This window comes from Pipistrellus hanaki, assembly GCF_964339955.1.
Source record: "Pipistrellus hanaki genome assembly, chromosome: X".
NCBI classification, from domain to species: Eukaryota; Metazoa; Chordata; class Mammalia; order Chiroptera; family Vespertilionidae; genus Pipistrellus; species Pipistrellus hanaki.
In genome coordinates, this window is record NC_140524.1 from 85,691,488 (window position 1) to 85,712,912 (window position 21,425).

The following is a 21,425-nucleotide window of genomic DNA, read 5'->3' on the forward strand; positions in this document are numbered from 1 at the left end:
AGTGGATAGAGCGTCAGCCTGCGGACTGAAGGGTCCCAGGTTCGATTCCGGTCAAGGGTACGTTCCTTGGTTGTGGGCACATCCCCAGTAGGGGGTGTGCAAGAGACAGCTGATCGATGATTCTCTTTCATCAATGTTTCTAACTCTCTATCCCTCTCTCTAAAAGATCAACAAAATATATTTTTTTAAAAAGAAAAACTGATCTTTTTTTTTTATCAGATTAGGTATGCATAGGCTTAGTAATACCTCCAGTGATGGCTGACCTAAAGATTCTCTGGAGTTCTTTTCTTTTCACGATGCTGTTGCTTTTTGGAGCTTTTTTGTATTAAGATATACTTGACATACAACATTATATTAGTTTCAGATGACCAACATAATGATTTGATATTTGTGTATATTGCAAAATGGTAACCACAATAAGTCTAGTTAACATCCATTACCATTATGATGCTGTCCTTTTAAGAAGAAGGTATGCTGAGCATCTGGAGCTATGATTCTGCTTCTCTACCATGTTTCCTCCTAGAGAAGACTTGGGCTATTAGGTTTCCATAACACCAGACTCTGCCCAGTTACATCAAGTCCAGTATAAATTCTCAAACCTGGTCTTATTTACTCTATGAATTAATCTGGGTAAGAGAGCTGAGACCTAGAAAAGAAAAACAGACAAGAATGGGGAAGAGAATGAGAAAGACAGAGAGGAGGAAAATAGAAAAAGGACACAGAGAGAGACTGAAGGCAAGGGTCTACTTCAAAACAGCAGATTAATGTCTTTTTCCCCTTATAAAAAACCTGTCTGCCGAAATGAAAAGGACTAATTAGCAGCTAAATACAAATCCATGCTCTGTATCTTTTTAATGACATTTCACCAAGGTACAAAGCAGCATATCTGGTTGAAGGTTGGATGATTTGATCCTTCTATTACTCAATATAAAGTAAAGAATCTGTAGTTTCATTACCCTTAAATTGTCTGACAGTAGGTGAAGTTAACTTATATCAGTAGCTGTTCTTTCATATTATACAGTATAGTCAAGGATATATTAGCTTTGATGTTTTGTTACATCTCAGTACACTGTGGAGTGGATTTACTATGAAACTAATTTAGAAGGGAGCTTTTCATCAAAGGAAATAATGGTCAGCGTCAGCTGTGCTTTAAATTATAAGCATGATGGAAATTCAGGAAAAAATCGGCATACACATAAAATTGCTAGATGTTAATAAGAATGATTATTATTCTCATCTAGTCCTGATGATATTGTATGTCTCCCAAACCCCAGTTTCTTAAAATTCTATTCAGGAGGAAGATTTTATTGTTGAAGAATGTTATAGTACATCTAACATGATTATTTTGTCTTAAAGAAAGAAAACACACAGAGATTAAATGGTATATAAAAGTTCAGCTTGGTGAAAGACAAAAAGTATAATTTAAACATTGAAAACACAGTTTAAAGATGATTGATTTGACTAATACACAATCAAGTCATTATAAAGTGAATTTCCCGTACATGAAATCTAATTTTACCTATAGGATTCATCACTCATCACAGGGTTTTTATAACATTCTATTATCAGATGTCATTCTCTCACTTTTTGTTATCGTTTCTAATAAGATCATGCTGGTCAACTGACATTTTGAGGCTCCAATTAAAAAGATAATCACTAAATGAAATCAGTAAAAGCCAAATAAAGAGAAAGACAAACACATCAGAGTGATAGATAAGTGTAGTATTTTAGCTTCAATAACTTGGAATGTAAATATATCACAGAGGGACGTTTCAGCTGCTAAACTAATAAAACCCAGTCAATCACATAGTAAAAGATAGCAGAGAAGCAACAGGAAGTACTATAAGACAAGAACCCAATGGAGAAAATCCATCTGTTTACTCATTCACTTCCTTATCTGTTCTATAGGTATGGCAGTGGAACGTGTGTTTTTTTTTCCCTCTCTCTCTCTTTGCATTTATCTTTTGCCTGAATGACTTCAATTTCACTTAGATTAGGACAGAAACTTCAGAACAGCCAGATGATCCATCCTGTGTTCATGGGCAACTGAGCAAACAGACCAATATCAGTGTAAAATTGTAATTCTGGAGATTAATGTTATCTTTCCTGTTTGCAGTGAACTTGACCTCCTTGCCTTTTTTTATTTCCTTTTTCAGCTTCTGTCCAGGGTCCCTGGGAGAGAGCCATCTCGCCAAACAAAGTGCCCTACTATATCAAGTAAGTCGGAAGCATCACATTCTTTATTGTGGCTAATCTGTATAATCACAAATGAATTTATTTGTAAAACGTGACTTTAGCCTGGCCTACAATAACTAGTTCTTTCTTCCCCAAGGAAGCTTAGATAATCAATCCATGTTTAAATTACCACTGAAAATTTGCTGCTGCAATAGGGAGCTGCCTTTAGGAAAAATCCATTTGATGCAATCCATGTGTTGTGTTTTGTGATTGGAGGTGGTGTGGATTTTTCACAATAGGACAAAATGTTGCTGATAATATTACTAGTGGCCCAGTGCTCAAATTCATGCACATTGAAAGGAAATTAATTAGAAAAAATATTCTAATATTGCTATTGACCCTTTCTTTATAATAGAAGTGTCAACCAAACTCACAATCAACAATGGCAGATCGAAACACACGCATGTGATTTGTGCCAGCAAGAGTTACATATATATATATATATATATATATATATATATATATATATATATATGAACTTGCTTAATTAGACCTGCTTTCTGATGTAGCTAAACTTTTTCCAGCCCAGTGAAGCACCCCAACTTCTCTTTTGGTAATTGTAAGCAACACAGCAGTAAATATCAACACAAAGCAGATTATTATTGTAGATCATGCAGGAAGAACAAAGGGTAAAATATTTAATGGCAGCAGTGTTTGACTATATTCTGCACAGTGAGAAAACTTGGAAGTCATTTTCAAGGTCCACCATTTCTTACTTCTTTTCAGTCCGGTCAAGTTTCTAAGCTTTCTAAATCTCTGTTTTCCGGCTAATGAAAAGAAAATAGGATTCCACTGAGTCTCCTATATACCTACTCTAGGACTTCTGAGGATCAAATGAGATGAGACACAAGAAAATGCTTCACAGACATTTGGTTAAAGTGTAAAATGTCTGCACCTGTCTATAAAACAAGTCGTGTTCCTGGGGTGAAGAAACTGCAAGGAGGCTAATCGCTAGGGAGAGAAAGCTGGGAGTTGCTATGTGACATTATCTGGTGCCCACAGCCACCATTTCTGAGCTGGGCTGGACTATGGGTTACGTTTTGCGCCATGGGGCATTGGCAACATCGGCTGTAATTTGGTGGGGTGGCACTCCAGAGTGGTGGTGGGGCCTGTGTCCCACTTTGGGGAAGCCGAGTGTTGCTTTGTGGGCACCAGGTCCGCAGTGCCATTTATTGTTAAATGGTCTATCCCTAAGGAGAGGAAGCCAGGCATTGCTATGTGATGTCATTACCTGGTGCCTGTGGGCTGCATTTTGCACCATAGGGTTTCAGCAGCATCAGCTATGATTTGGTGGGCTGTCACTCTGGGGTAGTGGCAGGGAACTGTGTCCAATTTGGGGGAAGTTGAGTGTTGCTTTGTCAGTGCCAGGTCCCTGGTGTCATTTCTCTGCAAATGGCCAGTAGGTGTCTTGGCAGCTCCTGCATTGAGCGTCTACCCCCTGGTGGTCAGTGTGTGTCATAACGACCAGTCAAACTGTCAGACTTGTAGCATATTAGCCTTTTATATATAGATAGATAGATTAACAGTGAAAGTAAATAGTTACAAGAACAATTTAATCTATTGAGGGGTTTTCCTGCATTTCTTCTTCAGACATAGATTGAAGGTTTCTGCAACTATATGTACACAAACTGTTTTAGGTGAATAAATACTTCATGAACCCAAAAAGCAGTCAGCAGCAGTCCTGGATTTGTGGAGCTGAGTTATTCATTCTGGAAATACAGCACTCAGCATTTTTCACATAACAACAACAGAATGATACCATTTCCTGGGGCCATCTGTGTCTGTCAAAGGAGTACAGGTGCTTAAAAGCACCTTCAGCAGGATGCTGCCTGAAATACAAATTATGATACATTGGATCGACATGAAAGAGGGAGGGGAGAAAGGACGTTGAGTTTTTATGATACATTAATGGTGTTTCATCAATAGTGTGAGTGCAACTTAAATTTAACTTGGAATCAGCTACCTCAGCAACAATTAAAACTAATCATATTCATGAAATAGACTTTGATACCAATTAAATTCTTTGAATTTGCCTCTACCATGCGTCTGACTAAAAATATTAAGTGTTTTTCCATTTTTTCAACCTGCCTTCTTTTATCAAATCTGCCCATTTATTTTTCCTCTGCCCATCAATTCTTCATAATTCAGTTCTAAAACAATAACAACACTACTAGATCTTCATTACTACAGTTCTCAAGAAATTAGATTTTATGCCTCAGTTTTGTTAACTAAGAAGAATGGGGATGAGGGGGGCTTTTTTGATTCTTTAAGGAAAGACACATCCTTTAGAAAAGGTTTCTCTTATTAAATTTTTCCAGGCAAGGTATCTCTTATCTTTAAAAATTCTTCTTTATTGTGCTTTGATCCTACTTTCTAATTTGCTTATTTTAAAATTTTATTTTTGTTATATATAATTAATGATTTAGTCACTCTATGTATTTTAAATACCTATTTTAAACCATCTATTGTATTAAGCACTATATTGACAGGCACTGTATTGCTTTACATACACTATATATTTTTTCAATCCATTTTATTAAACTCTTCCCAATCACCTTTTATATCATTGCCTTTGTCATGACAAACTTTCATTTCTGACTCAGACTTGAGAACTACTTCTTCAATCCATTTACTAGTAAAGATCTCACTTTATCCAATCGTTATGAGCTGAAATAAAAACTTGTGGCCAAGGTTTTAGTACCAACTGAAAAGCCAAGACATCTTTAAGCCATTCCAAATCATTACTAGTTTGGGGCTCATTAAAGATCTCCTGGAGCCCTAGCCAGTTTGGCTCAGTGGATAGAGCTTTGGCCTGCAGACTAAAGAGTCCCGGATTTAATTCCATTCAAGGGCATGTATGTACCTTGGTCACGGCTTGATCCCCACCCCATGCAGCACATGCAGGAGGCAACCAGTCAATTTGTCTCTCTCACATTGATGTCTCTCTCTCTTTGTGTCTCTCCCATTCCCTTCCATTCTCTCTGAAAAATCAATGAAAAAATATCCTCAGGTGAGGCTTACCAATAAATAAATAAATAAATAAATAAATAAATAAATAAATAAATCATCTCCTGGATATTCCTAGAGTTCCCTCCCCCAACCACAGTCCCTGTTGTCCTTTCCTTAAATATATATCTTCTCCTCCCTGATGTTACACCTACTACAAAAGATCCCAGTACCTTGTAGTGAGGAAATAAAAATGAATTCAAACCAAAAAATAAAAAGGAGAAAAATTCCCAAAAAGATGTAAACCCCTCAACCCTCCCCCCGACCCTCATATATTAATTGCTTGCTGTTCCTTGGTAGAATCAGAAAGCATCTACTCTATAATAGTCTAGTACTGTTTACCAACTTGAAGATCATGATAGTGGTATTGATAAGGACACAGATCTGGAAAAAAGAAAACTTGATTTCTAGTCCTGGCTCTGTAATTAGTTGACTGTGTGGCCTTGAACAAGTCATTTAACCTATACAAATCTTGGTTTCTCATTTATAAAATAAGCATCCCTTTTAGCTCAAAGAACCAATGAGTGGCATTTTATGGTCTTGTCCAAATTTAAAAATCTTAAATCTCAGCTTTTTCCCCAAGAAGTTTGTTTTTATTTTTAAAGTCTTTACTTTAATTATTAACATAACACAAATATTTGGTCTAAATAAATATAGGAATTCTATTTTTTCACTGTTTAATTAGCTTAGAGTTGATGCCCTCTCAACTCACTACAATTTCTCCAGGTAACTATTTAAAGAGCTCAAATCTTGGTGTATAATTAAGAACTATTATGCTCTCTAGGATAATGGTAATATACATAAAACAATAGATAGAAAAATTCAGTAGAAAGCTGAGTATGGGGACATTAAAATCCTCTGAGGTGATTAGTTCTTTGGAGTGAGGAATTACATGATTTCTCAAAGATACCTCAGAAACTTTATGAAGACCAATTCTCTCTACAATTCTAATTTTTTTTAAAAGGATTATATAATGTCTCAAATATTCCTCTAAAATGTAGATTTAACATAATGTAAGGACAACACATGTTCAGAAAATATACATTGAACAGATTAATAGCATTTGTGATTTACATTCCTGTTGTCTAAGGTATTCTACTTATAGTACATTACTTTGATGTACAATGATCAGTAGATTCATGCACTGGCAAAAGCCATTCATAATTTGAGATTCCTTGTTGGTCCTCAAGTAACAAGTTTATAATAGCCTTATTTCATCCAGTACCCATTTTTTAACTTTCTTATTTTGTGTCTTGACTTACATTCAAGAGTTTTTACCACACATTTCCAGCTTCAAAGTCAAGTGTCTTCTGTGGATAATTTTTAGTGCTTTCTATTGTTTTCCTTTTCATGCTGGATTAAACTGATCATATCACAAGAAATTTCTATACTAGTTGCACAGTTCCAGTTAGTTGTTGAGTTGTGTGCTCACCCGTGAGGTTGTAAGTCATTAACAACATCTTCTGCTCTAGATTGCAAATCAGACAGTGTTTATGCTTGCATCCTGATAACCGGCTTTTCATATGATGTTACGAACCTTGATTTTGATACTTTAAACTACATGTTTGTCTAGTTTATTAGGCCATAGCATACATCATTGTTACAGTTTTCATATTCCCTCTCCCTCGGGGCTCTCTTATTTCTGCCAACATCTCATTCAGGTTATTTGATTACAGTTTTCATTGCCACTGAAAAAATAATCACCAACAATGCTCAACCTGTTACAACTGCCTTTTTCACTCTCTGCCATTTTGTAGTTTTTTGGCCTACTGTCAAACTCATGAAGATTTCAATATAATAGCCTTTAACCAGCTGCTGCATTCTGTTAGGATTTCTTTCACCTTTTTATGTTGTATATTCCCATATGGGTAAACCAAATGGAGCCAAGGGCTAGGACTCCTTTGCTTTCTTAATCAGTTAGAAAATTATTCTTCTGTATTATTGACTGTCAAAAGAATTTAGGAATCCCAAACTTGTATGCAATATGTCTCTGCATAGATGACATAATAAGAGCATAAGAAATAGCACACTGGGTCAGAGCAACAGGACAACTAGCCCAGGACTCTGTCCCAGATGCAGGCACCATAGCTGTTTGTCAGTTAACCTAGTAGTTTTCATTTTTAAAAATTAGGATGCAGCCCTGGCCAGCGTGGTTCAGTTGGTTGGGCATATTCCCCTGTACCAGAAGGTCATCACTACAATTCCCTGTCAGGGTGCATGCCTAAGTTGTGGCTTACGTGCAGGAGGCAGCCGATTGATATTTCTCTCTATCTCCCTCTCTCTCTAAAATCAATTTAAAAAAAAAACAAACAAACATAAAAAGAACACTTATTTTAAAAATTAAAATGAAAAATTAAGATGCAGCCCTAACCGTTTTGGCTCAGTAGATAGAGCATTGGCCTGTGGACTGAAGGGTCCTAGGTTCAATTCTGGTCAAGGGCATGAACCTTGATTGCAGGCACATCCCCAGTAGTAGGTGTGCAGGAGGCAGCTTATGGATGTTTCTCTCCCATCGATGTTTCTAACTATCTCTCTCCCTTCCTCTCTGTAAAAAAAATCAATAAATTATATATATATCAATATATATAATAATCAATAATTTATATATATATATATATATATAAATTTGGATGCATTGTAAATAACTTGGCATTGACTATATCCAATAGTTTCTTAAAATTTTCTCATTTTCTGCTTCAGCATGGTCTTAGGTATATAGGTTCTATAAATTTACTGATTTCTATATGACTACATAAAGGTATATTTCAGTTTTTCTTCTATCTACATCCTTTAACCTCAGGGGATAGCCCCAATAAAATGTCATAGAACTTGGTAATTACAATTATATTTACTTTAACCTCACATCCCCTCACTAACCCCTTTTTATTTTCCTCTTTCCAGTCTGAGATATTCTAATCCTTTTTAGTATTTTTAGCCTGTCCTTGAATGAAAGATAAGAATTCCCCTTGATCTTCTTAGTTGCTTTTCTGGATCCTTTCCAGCTGTTATGTCTTCCCTAGGATATTATGACTGGAATGGCCCAAATATTGGTTATTAAATTTGTTAGCATTGTCTCTAGTCTCCACTCACTCATGAAGAACGTAAATGCTATTCGCTGTCTCACATTGGTGCAGAAATGGAGACACCAATTGAGGTCATAACCTGTTCTACATATATTAGTTCTAGCTGAAGGTTGCTTTGCTGCTGCTTTTCTGTAATACCAGCTGAAATGTTTGACCTTATATTTCTGTCAGTTGTCTCTTAGGAAGGATCTGATTTTTAGGGAAACCAATCTTTTTTTCTTTTTTTTTTTTTTTTCCCTCAAAGATACCTGAGTTGCTAAATATTGGGAGGCATTCACTAATGAAACTCAATAGCAAGCCTGCTGACTCAATCACCAGTAATGCATTTTATCACATTCCCTTTCTAAGTATCTGAAGCACTTCACAGAAGAGTGAAGAAAGAAATGCTGGGGAACATACTAACTGTTCAACTCTTTTTTATATGCAATGCTCAAGAAACAACTCATGTGCAGAGAAGTGCCTGCCTTTTCCTATTGGTTATTTTGAATGTTGTATACATTGCTATAAATGCCTTAACGGCCTTGTACCATTCTATCTATTCTGAATTCCAGGCATGTTTCTACAGCCACCTATGGCATCTCACTTGCTCACAACTTTCTGGAAGTTCATCCTTAGCAAAATGCAATATAAATCTTCCCAGTCTAAAGCCAATAATCACTTCAGTCAACATTTCTTATTAGTATTGCTATGTTAGCTACACCAAATTGCTGGTTGGAGTTCTGACTCTCTTGTTTTCTTATGACTACCACTAGAGGCCTGTGGGATCAAGCCAAAAGAAGCTCTCTGACATCCCCTGAGGGATCCTGTATTGCAAGAGAGCACAGGCCAGGCCAAGGGACCCCACAGGTGCATGATTGGCTGGGAAAGGACGTGGGAAGTTGGCCAGCCAGGGAGGGACTGAAGGAGGGCTCCAAGGTGTGTCTGACCCATTTCACTCAGTCCCAATAGCCAGACCCCAGCAGTAAGCTACCTATCGGTCAGAGCATCTGCCCCCTGGTGGTCAGTGCACATCATAGTGAGCAGTTGAGCAGCCTTAGCATATCATTAGCATATTACACTTTGATTGGTAGAATGGCTGACCTGATGACTGGACACTTATATTAAGCTTTTATTTTATAGGATTCCTATGGCTTTACTAGTACAAGTATGTGACTATCTGCATGGAATTGTGACCATCTTCCTATACTTGCCTTTTGGTGTTTGTGTGTCTTCTTGTATCATGTTGATCTATTTTTAATTAAACTGATGAATCTTGCTAAGATTATAAGTACCCATACTCCCTAACTCCAGTAGTATCTGAGTTTGACACTACCTTCCTTCAACACCATATTGCCTCCATTACTGCTTTCTGAACAATTTTTAGATTTCAAATCCCTACCATATTTAAAGTATAACTTGCCCTCATTCTTGCTCCAGCTCCCTATTATTTGTGTCAGAAGTTGCTCTGATTCATGTTTTGGTTAGTCTATTTGTTCCTTTGAGTTACTGATTGCTATTTCAGTACCTGTGTTTACATAGGGGGAAGCAGTGGTTAGCTGTCTCAGCTTTTACAGCAATCAACATGCTAAATATCTGTGCTGGCTGGATACAACTTCTAAGAATGAGTTTGGCTCTTGTTAAAAACAACACTGGATTATGATATCCAACTTAGAAAACAGCCTCCTATGTCTCATTTCTGTTACCTCACTCTTCTAGAAATTCAGTTTAAACATTGGTTGAGATTGGTAGAGGTTTCCTTAGTTTTACTCACAATATGAATACCTTATATAGTATACAATTTTATATTGTGTCTGGTAAAATCGTTCACATGTATATATTTTTTTTAAATATATCTTTTGCAGCTGACAAAGCCATATGAAATAGCAGAAATAGTAAATAGACCAGGCATCAGAAGAATTGAAGTCTAGTTCCAGCTTTGCTGTTAACTAGCTAGTTGACCCAAAATATATCACTTATATTCTCTGGGCCTCAGTTCCTCCACCTGTCAACCAAGGGGGCTGAATCACATGATACGACAAGTCATTTCCAGTCCTGATTTTATAAATGTTGACTTTAAAATAGAAGCTGTTTTTAAGAGTTTCCAGAGGAGTGAAAATATATCTTCACATTGCCCTTGAGGATTCTAATTGCACCATCAATCTTATTAAGATCAAAAGGACAAATAATATTAAACCTTTTACTTAAGTGTTTAGCGCCATTGATAATAGGAAGTGGATGTAACAGAGGATCAGCTGTCTAATTTCAGAGGTCAGTCTTTGAGGATATTGGTGAATATCTCTGGGTAATTAAATTTGTGAAATTGCTGCCAAAAGCCTGGTGTCCAGGCTTTTCAAAAGGCTTTAGTACACAAAGATAACCCAGAGGTCAGTCTTCTCTGCTGTGCTTTCTCCTCCACAGTTTGATGGTTCCAAAGGTCACATTAGCTGATTCTCATTAAGCTCAGGAACCACAATGAAGGAATAGTCAGTAATACATAATTTATTATCTAATCATGAAAACAATTCAGTTTAAGATATTAACTAATACAGAGTGAATGAGATGCACAGTGTTATGCAGAGTCCTAATTCTGGCCTTTAGTTTTGTAGACCTTGTTGGTAGATGTAAATGTTTATATCTTCTGTGTCTCATAGGTTCAATAAAAAAAATCTCAAAATCTTTATAATTTTATAAGCTGATACATATAACCTTGACTGAAAAACAGAGTTCAAGCAGATAAGTGCTGTATCTCTTTTTCTAGTGTAATGCCTCACAGCACGTGCTCGGTAGATATTTGAATGATTCAATCAATGAATGAATGTGCTTTACAGTTTTGTGACTCCTTCAGAAATTCTCCTAGTGTCTGTATGTCAATTTAGATCTACCACCTAAAGTATGTCTTAGTCTAAAGTAAGTATGTCTCTCATATCCTCTAGACATCAACTTCAGTATTAGAAAGTGTGCTGAGTCTTTTATAGAATTTCTCATGTCTTTTATAGTTGATGCTTAGGAAATAATCCTTAGCATGTGTGCCTGAATAGTACATACCAAATCCTAAGGTCTAAAGATTTCTCTTATCTTTATCTAAACAATGTGATTTGGGATATAACTCAACCCATCTGGGACTAAATTTCCCCATAAACATTAAGGAAATCCTATATAATCCTATATAATCAAAGGCTAATATGCAAATCAACCAAACAGTGGAAAAACCAGTTGCTATGGCGCTTACTGACCACCAAGGAACAAATGCTCAGGGCAGGAGCTGCCCCCTGGTGGTCAATGCCTCTCACAGGGAGAGTACTGCTCAGCCAGAAGCCAGGATCATGGCTGGCAAGTGCAGCAGTAGTGGTGGGAGCCTCTCCTTCCTATGCAGCAGTGCTAAAGACCCTTTGGGGGATGTCTGACTGCTGGCTTAGGCCCCCATGCATGAATGTCATGCACCAGGCCTCTAGTATAACTATATAATACCTGAAATCATGGTGAGTTCTGGTTTTTATTGTTTCAGAACTGGAGTATTTTTCCTTCTCATAAACGGTATTCATGATGCTGCTCCTGGTTTTCCAGTGGTCAATAGAGCAAGCTTTAAATTGATTAATTGCTTTCTTTCACTACTCATTTATATACAGGAACTACTTTGGGGGCCGGGATCCAATAGCTATTGAATCTTAATAGAATGGCATTGTTGTTTTATTTTACAGAAACTTTCTGCAGTATGATATGTGTTGTATCTAATGCTTAAAGGTGATGACATATATGCATATACACATATATGGTACAGCTAAAATATAATGTTGGGTACAGTCCTAAAATCTATTATATTATACATGTGTAGCACAGGTGTCCCCTGCCTCATTCATGGCAATCTTGGGAATTTAAATATATATATAAAATATATTTGAGCCTGTTTCCCAAAAAAAAGTGGAGTCAAATATTTCAGCTTTCTTAAATATGCTCTTTCTTCCATAATCATGTGGTAGGTAAAAAATGGACTATGTCATTAAATAAATCTGCATTTGAAATCCAGCTTTATCATATTTGCTATTTGAAAAATTTACTTAACCTCACACCCAGTCCACTTTCTGGTACATAAGGAATAATAATTAGCATTCCTTTTCTGAAATTGAAGTCTAATTGACATTTGCTAGATATTGAGTGTTGGGTTTTTAGGAAAACACCCCTACAGATATATCCAGTATTAGCTACAGGTTTAGAATATTTCTGGGACACAAATGTGTTCTTGATTAAATTAGTTTATTTTCATTCTTGGAGTTCCCACATAATTTGGGGTATATGTGAATTCCCAGAGATTCCTGAGCCTCTCTAATTGCTTTTTATCCTGCTTCCCTGGGAAGCAGCATCCTGTTGCCTTCACAAAGGTCAGCAACAGGCCAGACAACATTGCAAAATAACTTAATAACTGAACTCCACTTTGGATAATTTCCTTAGAGTATTAGTCCTTCAAACATTGACCTGATTGCAGAAAACGTCCTTTCTCAGTGGGAAAACTCCCGATCCCCTTCAGTTTCCCCCTCCCTCATTCTAGACAGTAAAGTGGGAGAGGGGAAGGGAAGAAAGGAATTAAATGCTTTTCTGGAAGAATGTTAGCATGCATATACACATACAATTTTGTTCTTTAAAAAAATAAATTGAGTGCATTGTATGATTGAGAGATGTCACATTGCAAAAGTCTAAAATCTTTGTACAAGATAGAAAAAAAAGTCTCTGCTTTCAGCAATCTGGAAAGCTCCTAAGAACAAGTCCTATATGGGGCTTAGCCTGCTACCAGCATTCTGCGAATGACCATGTCTTCTGTGATATCATTAACTCCCAGGTGGATGAATCAGAGAAGTTTTCCCGCTCCTCCTGAAACTTTCCATTGTTTTTTCTCTTTTTCTTTCTCAACGTATCCACACATCTTAGTCCCCAAAGCCATTGCATGTTAGATAGTGCAAAGAGTAATTTTTAACTTGCTTCTTTGTTGTGTTAGAAGGCTTTTTGTTGTTGTTTTGTTTCCTTTTGGTTTGATCACTTTTTCTTGCTCTTCAGCTTTCAATAAAGGGGGTATCTTATAGTTATAGTCCATAGAATCTCCTAAATAGGACAAAACACAAAGTTTTATGTGTGCCTACTAAGTGCTAGGTGAAAGACTATCTTTCCCTTTATGAAAATAATACCACCAGTTACTATCCATAATACAATAGTTGAGATTCAGAGAGGTTGGTGGCTTATCATGTCCCCCAACCCTATGACCTTAATTGATTTTCACCACCTCCCCTCAGTCTAGGACCCCTCCTATCTTCATTACTCATATGCATAAGATCAGAGTTGTTTGGAACCCCCACCACATTGGCTAAAGCAGGGTGGGAATTGGTTGCCTGCCCCCCCCCCTGAGGGCAGAGGCAAGTTTAGTAAGAGTACTGGAGGATAAGGGTGGGCATGCATTTGGGGGCAGAGCTGTGGAAGATTCAGAAAAAAAAAATTAAGGGATAGAGAATTGAGATTTAAAAGAACAATATCATCTCACCTGTTGCTCCCACTGTTTTGAGAGGTGGGTGTGAGCTGTTGGGTTCTTTGTCTTGAGAAACCGATGAATAAATTCATGGACAAGCCAGGGATGAGCAAAGGGAAGCAAAGTTTATTACAGCAAAAGTAACATGGCTCTCAGCACATGAGAGGGGTCCCAAAAAGGTTTGCAGCAGAAGCTCACTAATCTAGGGGTTTAAATTTCCTGCACTTGCCTCCTATTGGCTCTTTCAAAAAAACACCAGCCAATCTCCATTTGCTCTCATCTCCCTGCTTTTAGTTCCCGCTCTTGGGTTCAGGGGGAAGGGCAGCTCTATGGTTGATTGGTACATTCCACCTATCTTTCTCACATCCTGACCATCTGTCTCATCTCCTCATTATCTACCATCTTCCCTTCCCGATGCCCTTATCCTAAACTACCTGGTCCCATCTGACTCTTCCCTTTGTTACAACTTCCTAGTATTGTTGGTTGAAAACTTGCCCTTAGTATAACCAGGTGAGACCAGTCCACCATTGTGGAGCTACCATCCTGGTCCCACCAACGCTATGCTATTATTCCTACCCTGCCTGGCTAGTATTTGTCCCTTGGCTTACCTACCCAATCAACCTCTGCCATAACACGCTTGCAGATACCTAAGTTTCTCTTTACTGCTTTTTGCAATAAAGTGGGAGGTAGAGGGACAAAAATCTGGCCAAGCCTTTCTCTGTGGAAAGCAGATTTTTGAATCATTTTCTGCCACCTCCATCTGGGCTAAGATGAAAGTATGGCTAAGACAAGTAATCAAATAGATGCCACAGAAAATATGGCTAAGACAAGTAATCAAATAGATGCCACAGAAAATATGGCTAAGACAAGTAACCAAATAGATGCCACAAAATGTGTTTCTCCTATCCTCCCAATTCTGTCTTTTTGAAGGGTAGGACGTAATCAACTCAGATGGACTAGAAGAGTTCTTTGCTACTAGAGCATGTCCTTAAGTTTGACATCATCCCCCTCCTTCCTGCAATAAAGTCTCATCTTTAGAGTAAATCCCAGACATATGGTTCCAGTTTTTCAAGGCAAATACATATGGCCTGTGGCCATTAAGTCATGACTTCCCCAGGCATTGAGCACTGTGTCACCCCATGTATTACATGTACAAAATTTTATCTTCTTATAGAATCTATTTTTATTATAACTTCATTGTGGCTAAGAAGTATTTTTTTATATTTTTCTTGTAATGACTTAAAAATAAGCAAATCAACTTAAGCAATTAATATGTTTTCAAGGATAAAAAATAACATATTTCCAAAAGATTAAGAAAGATGTCTATCTGAATATATAGTCACTCTGTATTAATTGAAAAATATAAGTGCTTTATCAAACTTAAAGCCAGATTAATTATGTTTTCTCACTCTTTCTTATATCATGCTTACAGGTACATTTCTACAAAAAAAAAAAATCAAACAATAGGGAAGAATGAATCATAGATAAAGTAGGACAGGCCAAGCATAGGTATAGCAAAACTTGAAGTTGTAAATATCTTTACAGGTAAAATTCAAAGAAAAATTGTGAATATTTTACATGTATATGTGTATATACCTACATGTATAGTGATATAAATATAATGAGAGGAGGAGAAGACAATAAAGAAGAGGAGGAGGAGGGGAGAGTGGAAGAGTATTAATGGCAGGCCTGTGATTTTATTCTCTGGGGCATGTGAGAGTTATAAATGACCTCAACTTAACAGACTACCTTATAAACATGCTAATGACCTCCCAGACCTTTTTGTTAATCTTGTTCATGGTTTATAACCAATAGAAAGATACCTGAATGTCCCTAGCTATAAAAAAATTTTTAGCAGGTCCTGGCCGGTGTGGCTCGGTGGATACAGCATCAGCCTGCAGACTGAAGGGTCCCAAGTTTGATTCTGGTCAAAGGCATGTACCTCAGTTGCAGGCACATCCCCAGTAAGAGGTGTGCAGGAGGCAGCTGATCAATGTTTCTCTCTCACTGATTTTTCTGGCTCTCTATCTTTCTCCCCTCCTCTCTGTAAAAATATCAATAATATATATATATTAATTAGCAGAATATACTTGCTCTGGTTACGTTACTTATTGTAAATAAACTGGAATTCATGGATTTATGAGTCATAACTGGATGGAAAATGAGGTGGTCACATGAGCATTTTTCTATTTCTATCATTAACAGATTATAAAATGGAAGCCTTTGAAGAATGAACTGGCTTCTTTTTAATGTCAGTATTTCTACATTAATTTAAAAAACATTTTTTGGTTAATATAAAACCAATACCTATAATGTGACAGTACAAGAATATTTTGGATTTGGAGGGAGATATGCCTGATCATTTCAGGTTTCTCCAGGGAAAGAATATTTGATCTGTGCCTAGTTTTTCTCTATAATTCTTTGACTAATTGGTATGGTAAAGATTGATAGTAGATAAGGGTCTATAATTTATGTGAGTCTAGTTTGAAATTTAACCTGTTATGCTTACACAATATGTGTTTCTTTTCTTAAAATATGTTTTTAGAGAGAGAGGGAGGAAGAGGGAGAGAGATAGAGATAGAAACACAGTTGAGAGAAAAGCATCCATCCTCCTGCATGCCCTCTACTGGCGATGGAAACTGCGGCAGCCCCTTCTGGGTATCTAGCCTCAAAGGAGGTATGTGCCCTGCCTGACCAGGAATCAAACCCTGACGCATAGGTTGTCACTCAACCGCTGAGCTACACTGGCCAAACTGTATTTCTTTTGATTTTAAAAAGTTCCTTTGCAATGAGAGAAAGGGAAGAAAAGCAGGATGAGTGTGCCAATGTATTTTCCCTTAACATGTTGGCCCCAGGTTCTAGGAAATCACAGGTCTAAGAAAAGGCCAGGGTCAAGATTAATTAGAGCTATAACAGTTCTACGTTTATTCTATATGAAAAATTATGTAAAGAGGAGAGGGGAGGGAAAAAGAAAATTATATAAATGACATTTAATTTTTTTTTTTGAAGTTACCTTGGAATGTATCTTACACATAGCAAGGACTTCTATAACTGCCTTGAAGTCCTAAGTCATCTTTACTATTTAACTTTTGAAATGTTTTTGTTAATTTTCAGATCTCTTGCCTCCCCAATTAAGCTGTGAACGTCTTTTTTTATTAGTATCAGTATTTACAGATGTCCCTCCACCTAATGGCCCGCCTCACCCCAGGATTTCCGCCACTATTATCTGTGTCCATGGGTTATGCATATATGCATATAAATTCTTTGGTTAATCTCTTCCTGTTCCTCTATCACCCTCCCCACTGAGATCTGTTATTCTATAAACTGTGAACTTCTTGATAATGTTTGTTCTTTATGCTTCTTTGTATCCTCCTTAGCACTTTAATATATCATGCATAGGAAATTGAGAATAAATGCTTGATATTTTGTTTTGATATTGAGGATTTATGCACATCTGGGGGAGCGGAGCTATGATCCTAATAATTATTCTTATAAAGGCATGGATAATAGATTAGAGGCATTCCATATAACGTTTTTATTTTAGGTAATCCCACTGGAATTACAGTTGATTAAATTATGTTTTAGAAGCAATTTCAATCATCAGTTCATTTCTTTTTCTGTATTTGACTGATTGAGAGCAGAGGGAAATGCTTGATTGGGTTGGTTGCCTGGCTGAACTGCTCTCTATAAACTGAAAATCTTTGAAAGTTGATGTTTTATAGAAAGTATTTTGAAGTGAATATATTCCTTTAGCAGCTCCTATTTCCAAAACTGTCGTGAGGATATCTTATGAAAATGCCTTCAAATCCTATTTATATCAAAATGTACAGGCTGCCTTCAGAAGCTAAGGTTGTTCAGTGACTGCACATATGCCTATGACTTAATATTAATATTTTGAAAGATGTTGGGATAAGGTGGGTGATAGAATCTGAGAAATTGGGGCAGAGCCGCAGCAGTATCCAGTACAGAAACAGGACCTCAAGTGTAATATTTAGTTATACTCAACCATTTCTTGCCATCCTCTAGTAAATATTAGTTGTCATTCCCAAGCACATAGAAAATAGATTAATTGCATAAATGTCTAACGTTGATTTTTAAAAGAGATAGCCAGTTCTTTTCCAAATACAGTTTTGTTTTGATAGGGGAGAAAGTCATCTTATTATATCTTTCTTAAATGGACTTTGTTATCAAGGAACTCAGAGTTGTTTATTTAACTCCTGTTCTGTGTACTCAGCCGCCAAGCCATTTCTTTTTACTATAAGCACAGCAGAGTAGCAAAAGTCATCCGTACTCTGCTCAACCTCATCCATCATCAACAAAATTGCCACTTATACTCCAAGTCCTTGAATGCATTGCTTGAGAAGATGTATAAGCTAAAAGGAAGCAGCTCAATGTTGAGGTTGAAGCTTGATCTTTCTATACTAGCTGGTAGATTCATAGCATACTAATCTTATTTTGACTTGTGAACTCGAGAAATTAATATAGAAGGATGGAGAAAACATGTTCAAACTACACATCACTTCTCTTGAGAAGTTATCTGATTGTAACTGTAACTATAACTCAGGGTGTGTCAGATGGCTCAGATATGGAACATTTCTTTAAAATTAAAACCTAAAAATCCTGATGGAATGCATAAAAGAGCTGCCTCTGAAGGATCTGGGATGAGCAGAGGAACATTGAATATTATCATCTGACAGTTTGAACCACACCTTTACAGTAATTGCTGTGGCCTGAAAAATATTGAATTAATTCAATAAAACACTGGGAAAAAACAACACAAAATATTTTAAGTTGAAAACACTGAATAAGAATGGAGGGGAAAATCAGTCAGCAAATCAATATTGCTTAGGGAAGCATGCATCCCAGACCAGCAATATTTTTATCCAAATGACATCTAGATCCATAGTGAACAATCACTTTTATTACCAAGTTTTATAAATAGCAGAGTGAAGAAAAGAGTACAAGGTTGTTGGATATACTTTGGTAACTTTATTGATGTTTTAAAGATGGTAACTTTATTGAGTTTCATGCTTGACTATACCAACTTCTATTGAATTTATTCACAGTGAGGAGTTAGATAGGATCAGACAGTTTAGGGTAAGAGCCTCAGGAAGGGAAGATGGTAGATAAAGAGGAGATGAGCCAGATGGTCAGGATGTGAGCAAGATAGGTGGAATGTACCAATCAACCATAGAGCTGCCCTTCCCCTTGAACCCAAGAGCAGGAACTAAAAGTGGGGAGATGAAGTCAAAGGACATTGGCTGGTGTTTTTTTGAAAGAGCCAATAGGAGACACATGCAGGAAATTTAAACCCCTAAACCAGTGAGCTTCTATGGCAACCCTTTTCAGGACCCTTCTTGCATTCCAAGAGCTTTATTACTTTTGCTGTAATAAACTTCGCTTCTCTTTGCTTACCCTACTCTTGTCCATGAATTCATTTGGTGATATCTTGAAACAACAAACCAACAGTTCACACTAGTGTCTCAATGGTACATTGTCAATTTAGTATTCTTTTTTGCTTGTCCTTGCCTAAATAGATGTATTACAAAACAAAAATAGAGACACGGTAAAATAATTACAAAGATAATTAATAGTGGTACCTGTAGTGAACAGGTTATTGTTGTTGTGCAGATTAATAATGTACCTAAGGAAATGTGTGAGAAATTTAATTTGGGAAATAAAACACCAAAGGCAGAGATGAAATAATAAACCAATAGAAAATTAAATTTAGGCACAAGTGTATAAAGATGTAAATTCTATAGGTGTTATAAAATAATATGTATGCCCTTACATAATTATATTACTCTTTGAACTTCATTACTCTGGAAAATAAGGGGAATGATCCTGAACACAATAGAATGATTTCTGCTTATAAATCAATCAGAGGATATATAAGCCTCTCTTAAATGTACAATATGCATTATAAAGGTATAATTTAATCCACTATTTTTTACATTTGAAAACTAATTTTATATAAGTCCTATTTGGGCAATTCTTTTGTTGTTGTTGTTGTTGTTGTTAATCCTCACCCAAGCATATTTTTCCATTGATTTTTAGAGAGAGTGGAAGGGAAGGGGAGAGACAGAAAGAGAGGAACATCGATCTGAGAGAGACACATTGATTGGTTGCCTCCCACACTAGTCCCAACTAGGGCCGGGGATTGAGCCTACAACCAAGGTATGTGCCCTTGACCAGAATCAAACCTGGGACCGTTCAGTCTACAGGCCAACGTTCTATCCACTGAGCCAAACTGGCTAGGCCTGATTGGGCAATTCTTGATACTTTGATGTATGTATTACAATAAGTACATTTTTCTAATATCCAAGTTTCATGTATCTGTTTCAAAGAAAGAAGACAATTCTTTTTTTAATATATTTTTATTGATTTCAGAGAGGAAGGAAGAGGGTGAGAGAGATAGAAATATCAATGAAGAGAAGCATTGATTGGCTGCCTGTTGAATGCCCCCTACTGGGGATAGAGCCCGCCACCCAGGCATGTGCCCTTGACTGGAATCAAACCCGGGACCAAACCAGCTAGGACAAAGACAATTCTTTAAATGTCTACTGCCTGGGACTTCCTCTGATTGTCTTTTATGATAGTTCAAATCATACCACCATAAACAAAAATATTTTGGCAGACAATATGTTTGGTTTGTTTATTTTGATGTTCACAATATAAAGTATACTTATTGCCAAATCTTACTTTCAATTTTGTTACAAATTACCAAAGTGTTCCTGGTTTGTAAACAAGAAGGTTCTGGAACTTGAAACCTGAATATACTTTTCTACAACCCCAAAGAGGAAAACTTTTGAAATATAAACAATAGCCTTTCTCAATGTCCCAGATAAAGTTTGATAGATGTGGTTGTTTTTTATGCTGGTGCTTTGTGGTAGTACAGGTTGAGACCAGACTAGATTGACTGCTGTGAATATACTTGGTATAGCATGTGGGGTGGGGGAGGAAACAGAAAGAGCCAGAGTGGAAAGAAAGAGACCAATATGTGTGTGGAAAGCACTGGTGGTAGTAGATTCCATCTAGATAATGGTAGCAGTGGAGATTATGAGAAGTGATTGGGGGATATATTTTAGAAACAAAAATATAGAAGTCAGGGATAAGGAAAGGAGGGCAATAAAGAAGTCTCCTGGGGTTTTGTCTGGAACAGGTACCTGAAGATGAACAAGTTCAATAGGGAAAATCAAGAGATCTGTCTTAGACACCATTGACAGCACCAAGGGGTGATGTGAACAGCTTTTGGTCTCCAGTAATGCCCCCTGGCCACTCTTTGTCCCAATAACAGGAAAACATATAATCTAGACAAAAGATTGAACTTGTGCCCAGCTGGCGTGGCTCAGTGGTTGAGCATTGACCTATGAACCAGAAGCCACAGGATTGATTCCTGGTCAGGGCACATGCCTGGATTGTGGGCTTGATCTCCAGTGTGGGGCTTGCAGGAGGCAGCTGATCGATTATTCTCTCTCATCATTGATGTTTCCATCTCTCTGTTCTTTTCCTTTCCTCTCTGAAATCAATAAAAATATGTTTGAGCAGGGGAAACTGAGCTTGCCAATTAGATAGACATTTTATAAAGAAACCCTGGAGCTACCTAAATTTAG

At 37.0% G+C, this 21,425-nt stretch overlaps 1 protein-coding gene across 3 annotated transcripts in view; it reads left to right on the forward strand.

Annotated features, from left to right (window-relative positions):
* The window catches only part of DMD (dystrophin), a 2,141,216-nt gene that overhangs the window by 1,917,319 nt on the left and 202,472 nt on the right, over window positions 1-21,425 (forward strand). For all 3 annotated transcript variants that reach the window (XM_084869361.1, XM_084869360.1, XM_084869362.1), the window contains one exon: window positions 2,157-2,217. In XM_084869361.1, the coding sequence (XP_084725487.1) occupies window positions 2,157-2,217 (61 nt within the window). The remainder of the gene's footprint in view (window positions 1-2,156; window positions 2,218-21,425) is intronic.